Consider the following 7,414-nt stretch of genomic DNA (forward strand, 5'->3'; position numbering starts at 1 on the left):
ATTTCTGTATGGACCTCGCTTTGTGCACGGGGGCATTGTCATGCTGAAACAGGAAAGGGCCTTCCCCGAACTGTTGCCACAAAGTTGGAAGCACAGAATCGTCTAGAATGTCATTGTATGCTGTAGCGTTAAGATTTCCCTTCACTGTAAGGGGCCTAGCCCGAACCATGAAAACAGCCCCAGACCATTATTCCTCCTCCACCAAACTTTACAGTTGGCACTATGCATTCAGACAGGTAGCGTTCTCCTGGCATCCGCCAAACCCAGATTTGTTTGTAGGACTTCCAGTTGGGGAAGTGCGATTCATCACTCCAGAGTCCAATGGCGGCGAGCTTTACACCACTCCAGCCGACGCTTGGCATTGCGCATGGTGATCTTAGGCTTGTGTGCGGCTGCTCGGCCATGGAAACCCATTTCATGGGTCCCGACGAACCGTTTTTGTGCTGACATTGCTTCCAGAGGCAGTTTGGAACTCGGTAGTGAGTGTTGCAACCGAGGACAGATGATTTTTACGCAGTACGCGCTTCAGTACTCGGCGGTCCCGTTCTGTGAGCTTGTGTGGCCTACCGCCTCACAGGTCCTCAACTGGCAGCTTCATTAAATAGTACCCGCAAAACACCAGACTCAACGTCAACAGTGAAGAGGCGACTCCGGGTTGCTGACCTTCTAGGCAGAAATGCAAAGAAAAAGCCATATCTCAGATTGGCCAATAAAAAGAAAATATTAAGATGGGCAGTCTGAGATATGGCTTTTTCTTTGCAACTCTGCCTAGAAGGTCAGCATCCCGGAGTCACCTCTTCACTGTTGATGTTGAGACTGGTGTTTTGCGGGTGCTATTTAATGAAGTTGCCAGTTGAGAAGCTGTGAGGCGCCTGTTTCTCAAACTAGACACTCTAATGTATTTGTCCTCTTGCTCAGTTGTGCACGGGGCCTCACACTCCTATTTCTATTCTGGTTAGAGACAGTTTGTGCTGTTCTGTGAATGGAGTAGTACACAGCGTTGTATGAAATCTTCAGTTTCTTGGCAATTTCTCGCATGGAACAGCCTTAATTTCTCAGAACAAGAATAGACTGGCGAGTTTCAGAAGAAAGTTATTTGTTTCTGGCCATTTTGAACCTGTAATCGAACCCACAATTGCTGATGCTCCAGATACTCAACTAGTCTCAAGAAGGCCAGTTTTATTGCTTCTTTAATCAGCACAACAGTTTTCAGCTGTGCTAACATCATTGCAAAAGGGTTTTCCAATGATCAATTAGCCTTTTAAAATGATAAACTTGGATTAGCAAACACAACGTGCCATTGGAACACAGGACTGATGGTTGCTAATAATGGGCCGCTGTAAGCCTATGTAGATATTCCATTAAAAATCAGCCATTTCCAGCTACAATAGCCATTTACAACATTAACAATGTCTACACTGTATTTCTGATCAATTTGATGTTATTTTAATGGACAAAAAAATTGCTTTTCTTTCAAAAACAAGGACATTTCTAAGTGACCCCAAACTTTTGAACGGTAGTGTATATACATATCCTTTTGTAAAATATATTTCCCTTTATTACTTTCCAACCCCACCACCCCTTCCCTAATTGGAGTAAACTAGTGAACAACAACGCTTAGGCCTCTACTTCCAGCTTATACATACTATATACATTTTATGGACACAGTCAATTTTACAATCATTATATTTTGTTTGTTTTTACTCCTGAACTTCCTCTACCCTCAACCTCTCCGATCATTTTCATGATGTCCATCCTGTTTGCTTCTATATGCAATATCTTTCTAACTGTGCTCTTTCACGAAAACTCTCAACCAATAACCTATATACTTATTATGGACACAGTATGCTTTACATTAGTTATCTTGCTGTTATTAGTTGTTGTTAGTTGTGATTAGTCCCATCCTTCAGCTCCATTCAACACCTCCCATCTATCTCTTAACACCATCCATATTGGATTTCTATTTGCCATATATTTTTCAACTGTACTGTGATGTTTTACAAAAGTTCTGAACCCTTCTATTCTCATTGTTTCTACAGATTGTAAATTGAAAATAAACATTTTTGCTAAAAGTATTATTATATTATTGATCGATTGACTATGACTTTTTAGATCACCCAGTAGTGCTATCTGCAGTGTTAGCTCCAGGTAAATATTGCAATCCTTCAGCCATTCCTGACCTGTGTCGAAAAACAAGCTACAAATGGACAGTACCAAAACAAATGATCTAATGATTCTGTCTCTTCATAGCAAAGTCTGCAGAGCTGGGAAGATTGTATCTATATAAAAATTCTAAGTTTTGAATCCGGTGTCGTTTTGCCTATCAGTTCATAAACACTATGCCATGGAATCGGTACGTCAAAAATCTCTTCCCAACTATTTCGCAATCTATATGGGACGGCTGTCAATCCTTTCGTCCTTAAATGAAACTGGTATACTTTTTTATTTATCACAATTTTCTTTAACCAATTATGATCTTTAATGCAGGGCCGACAGACAAGTTACTTACTTTTTCCCCCTTCCACTTTCCTCTTCCATTTTTGCGGTAATGCTGCAATTATTTGGTTGTAATTTTGGGTAGAGCAGACATTTCCATATGTTTTTGTTAGCTGCATTTGCAACATAACTGCACCAGTCCTACCTATGATATAAATGACGAAGATTATACTTTTTCTTTTTTTTAAATAAAAAAAGAATGGTTTTTTATCAATTACTATATTCGAGTTTAACCACAATATATGTTGCATTATTTCTGGAGGATTAAATTGAAATTGCAACCAACTTTCTTTGTGTGGTCTACCACTTCGTGGCTGAGTCATTGTTGCTCCTAGACTTCACAAGCTCCCAGAACGGGACCGCCAAGTGCTGAAGCGCGTACCGCGTCATCTGTCCTCGGTTGCAACACTCACTACCGAGATCCAAACATCATTACAGTTGCCCTGGGCAGCTCTAGCAGGGGAGAAATTTGAAGACCTGACTTGTTGGAAAGGTGGCATCCTATGACGGTGCCACAGTGAAAGTCACTGAGCTCTTCAGTAAGGCCATTCTACTGCCAATGTTTGTCTATGGAGATTAAATGGCTGTGTGCTCGATTTTATACACCTGTCAGCAATAGGTGTGGCTGAAATAGCTGACTCCACTGATTTGAAGGGTTGTCCACATACTTTTGTATATATAATGTACATTGCACTCATCTTCTCAACATTTTCAAAAAAGGGATATAATGAAATGAATACAACAGAAGTCCTGTCTGGTTTTTGGTAGCTTGGTTCTTTCTGTATGTCCTGGCCCCAAATGGAGCTTTGCAACCCAATAGTTTACATAGATTTAAGTTCATTAGGCTTATAATTAGGCTTATTTCCATGCGGAGGGGAGAATCGACATCATCATGACCAAGGGGGGGGAAAACATTATTTCCCAAACATTCAGTGGATGGATCAAACATTCGTTTATGATAAAACACAAAAATAGTGGTACTATAATTGAATCGCAGATTTTTTTGTTGTTGTAATTTTTGTTGTTTCCGACTTTGTAAAAGCAGGTCTTGTGCTTTGTTTAGTTTTTTAAATTTAGAAATCCTTCACCTCTCACACTTACCCTCTCTTGCAGTTGTTGTTTGTTGATGAGATAAATGGAATGGAATAGTTCACCAGAAGCAATTCATTCTTAAAAGTCTTCCATTATAACAGGGAAAGTATGACTGATGTGTTTTTAATACCTTTTTCTTTTCTTGGCTTTGGCTTTTGAACCACTGAAGGAACACTGGTTTCTGTTACATGAACCTCCATATTTTGATGGACAGGCAGAGCACGGTTTGCCACTCTTATAGGGAGCCTCTCCAACCCAGTTCCCTCTGGAAGAGCAATAAAACATGGTTAACTGCTAATCTTGTTTGCTTGTTTGTTTCCTGTCATTATAAAGGATATTACATTAAATATAAGGCTCTGATGAGTCTAGCTCATACAATAAAAAAGGAATGTATTAATCAATATTGGGTATGTACTGTAAATGTATATGTGTTCATTATAACAAGATGGCTTGCTCTTGCCATGAACAGAGATGTGTGTACTTACTTGATAGAGTAGTTGCAAACCAGGAACACTGCTGTCCTCCAAGAGCTCCCGTACACATTCATGTTTGAGCATTTGTTGATGGCACATCCCATCCTATTGGTATTGGCCCAGACCATCTGAAATTTGTTGATGTAATGTGTAGTTCTCATGGTCAACATGATCAATCACAGACAGTTCTCACACACAGTCACCCAATTTCTTACTAATACAAATATAAACTGTACCAGCAAAGCACTTATCTTCTGTAAATAGAAGACCATGTATAGTACATATCACAATAAAGAAGTAGGATCTTAATTTGATCACTCTTTTGTTGGATATATTTGTTTTTTTAAAAGGCTTTTAAAGTTTGTAATTTCCATTTAGAAATTTCAGACTTGATTTGCCCTAACAAAAAATGTATCAACCCCTACAAAAATATCCATTAATTATAATCCACACAATAATTCACATTTCCTGTTGCTGCAGGATTATTTTCCTGCTGTAGCAAACTGGCTCAAATTAAGATCCTACATCTGTATATTCGCATTTAGTGCAATATCTAAGCTACACACCTGTGTATAGTGGGAACAAACTGGTCCACTGCATGTGTTGGGATAAGAGAAGGAGTATTTCTCATCCTGCCAGGACCTCACCAGCTCAATGATTGACTGGTATCTAGGAGAAGGAAGAGACCTTTCAGCGTTTTATGTTTCTTAAAATACCACCCTACTTCATATTTTACCAGATATACTGTACCGTTAGATAGTGTTCCTATAACAGTCATGGTTGAACAAAAAACACACCAGATCTCCAACAATCACATAAACAACAGCAATACAAAATCGTTGTAAACATGGAAAGAATAGGGGCAGTTCAACAATACCTGCCAGAGTTGATGGACAGGTTCTGGCCCATATATCTCATGGTCTGTGACGGTCCATGATCCCATATGCAGCGGGAAGCCCAGGAATCTGCTGATTTAGCCAGTTGCTCATCCCACACCTAAAGCATGGAGAGAGAGAAAGAGAGAGAGAGCAGCTGTTCAACACTTTTCAAAGATTAAATACAAATAAAAATACATTCACCCTGCCCCTGTCCCTGGCATAAGGAAGGCTTTACAGATATTCACTGGTCCTATCTTTCTAGCGACTCTTTGTCACATTATGTTTGATTATGTCTGTACTTACCTATGTGAGGTTTGACTTATTCAATAAATATACATAATTAAACATTTAGAAAAAAAATGAATTCTAAAATGTCAAATCTAACTCTAGCGTAGAGCAAAAACACCACAGTTATGTTTCAGATTTGATTGAGTGTTAGTAAGCCCAGCCATAGAATGTGACAGAGGAGCAGTCCCTTGTTTTCCTCCCCTGGTTCAGTAGATGCAGGGGCCTCACCATGATCTCCATATTGGCAGCTTGAGGGAAGACCTGGGAGCGGACACGGTTGTGATAATCCAACAAGGAATTCATTTCTCTGGAAGAGATGGCTCGCCTCCTTCGGCTACGAGGCACGTTGATGCTGGTAAGATTCAGATTACTCCAGTCAGAGTCAGGGTCTGCATCGAAGCCAGGTCTGGTTAGGTGGAGAAGGTCGGTCTGGTTGGATTTGGATATGGTCCGCACAGCAGCAGCTCCAGTGTAAGGCATTGACCACAAGATGGCAGCGAAGAGGAGCTGAGCACAAGCAGGAACCATCTCGACCCTCTTCTCTAGTCTCTGGGTAGGGCTCTGGCAGCACAGGGTTCTAGTAGGCTTCTGTGGAGAGCAGAGGCATTGAGGGCAAGAATGTTAAATGTTAAAAAGAATGGTTGGGGGAAAGCTTCTCTACAGCAACCCCTCGGCTAACTGCCTCGTAATTTTTCTAATTCCTGTGCAAAGTGTTAGCTGGAATTAAGAATTAATGAACAACTTAATGATTAGAAGTCAGAATCAAGTTTACACAGGAGACAAAAAGAATAAAATTGTTTCAATTCCTAACGTATTGTCTGTAGTTGGGCAAACAATATAGATACCGGTAGCTAGACCCTAATATAGAGACAAATAACCATAGTTCAACCATATTGAATGAATATATCAATTGCACAGACAGAATGTAATCATTAAAAGTATTACTCAAACTGTACTTATAAACAACTATTTGCAATCAATATAATATTCATTCAATTTGACTAAAACAAATGTGTCTGTTGAACAAGTAGCCATTCATTCTCACACATCTAATAACATCAATAAATACTATTAACTTTCTTATTGCTTAATTGATCTCATATAGTTATCACATAATCTCATTTATATTCAATAAATAAAAAGGCAGCATGAAAAAGCAGCTGTAACAGTGACCCAGACAGTACATACCTTCATCAGTGATTCTAGCCCAGTAGAGCAAAGCAGAGCAGCCAGCTAGGAGAAGAGAAGCTCAGCAGATCCACACTTAAACACTAGGCTTTGCAAACAAGACCGTTTGACATCTGTGGCAGGGAAATTTAACTGGGCCAAGTCTCTCACAGGATATCTGACGCACTCACAAGCCCTCCTGTCTTCTCCCTCTTCTTCTTCACCCTCTTCTTCTTCACCCTCTTCTTCTTCTTCCTATTCTTCTCCCACAGAGATGTTCCGTCCCAGGGGCCAGAAAACAATTTGGTAGGCAATTTAGCTTTCTCAATACACTCATTATGTAAACTCACTGCCAGTCCTGTAAAAAACACAAACACAAGATTTTCCAGTAATAATTCAATTATTACGGGGCGGCAGGTAGCTTAGTGGTTAAGAGCATTGTGCCAGTAACCGAAAGGTCACTGGTTCTAATCCCAGAGTCGACTAGGTGAAAAATCTGTCGATGTGCCCTTGAGCAAGGCACTTAACCCTAATTGCTCTGGATAAGAGCGTCTGCTAAATGACTAAAATGTAATATATACTGTATTTCATGAGTTATCTTCTGTTTCTATATAATTGTTCAACATTGCCGTATTTTCTTGTTAAGATGTATTGCTAATATTACTTGGAAAAAGAGTACCCCTGAATAATTAAGATTGGTTTCTATTAAAATGTGTGGTTCATCATTCTATTTACATTAACTATACAATGAGATTTTTCCATCAAAAGAAGGAACAGATTATTCAGGGGAGAAAACGGTTATAAAAAACCCTCCAATTCGTTTGGGGTTTGGGACATGTTTATTTGACCTATATTTTATTTGAGTGCTTAGGTCTGCCTAAAGAGCTGTTTGTAATCGTAGAACACATGCTTTGGCTAGCCCTCTACCTCCCCAGCCATCCCCAGGTTGTTTCAATAAAACAGACAAAAATGTTTAAATAAATAATCAGAATGCCTTTGGGAATGAAAAGAGAAAAGAAT

General features: G+C 39.5%; 1 protein-coding gene across 1 annotated transcript; it reads right to left on the minus strand.

The window, feature by feature from the left end:
• Positions 1–780: 780 nt before the first annotated feature.
• On the minus strand, positions 781–5,827 carry LOC311147755 (peptidase inhibitor R3HDML-like). The gene is made up of 5 exons (XM_084184529.1): positions 5,456–5,827; positions 4,939–5,057; positions 4,628–4,730; positions 4,074–4,189; positions 781–3,853 (listed from the first exon to the last, which is right to left on the minus strand). The coding sequence occupies exons 1-5, from the start codon at positions 5,753–5,755 to the stop codon at positions 3,712–3,714; spliced, it is 780 nt and encodes a 259-aa protein (XP_084040655.1). The 5' UTR covers positions 5,756–5,827; the 3' UTR covers positions 781–3,711.
• Between the last annotated feature and the right edge of the window lie 1,587 nt (positions 5,828–7,414).

This window comes from Coregonus lavaretus (assembly GCF_964263955.1).
Source record: "Coregonus lavaretus genome assembly, chromosome: 20".
Lineage (NCBI taxonomy): Eukaryota > Metazoa > Chordata > Actinopteri > Salmoniformes > Salmonidae > Coregonus > Coregonus lavaretus.

What these genes read in the sequence shown, in the direction of transcription:
- LOC311147755 (XM_084184529.1), bottom strand. Translation starts at nt 5,755, where the DNA reads ATGGTTCCTGCTTGTGCTCAGCTCCTCTTCGCTGCCATCTTGTGGTCA. An exon ending in CTGTCCATCAACTCTGGCAG is followed by an intron (nt 4,731 to 4,938) that starts GTATTGTTGAAC and finishes TCCTTCTCCTAG; the next exon opens with ATACCAGTCAATCATTGAGC. An exon ending in TTTGTTCCCACTATACACAG is followed by an intron (nt 4,190 to 4,627) that starts GTGTGTAGCTTA and finishes AACAAATTTCAG; the next exon opens with ATGGTCTGGGCCAATACCAA.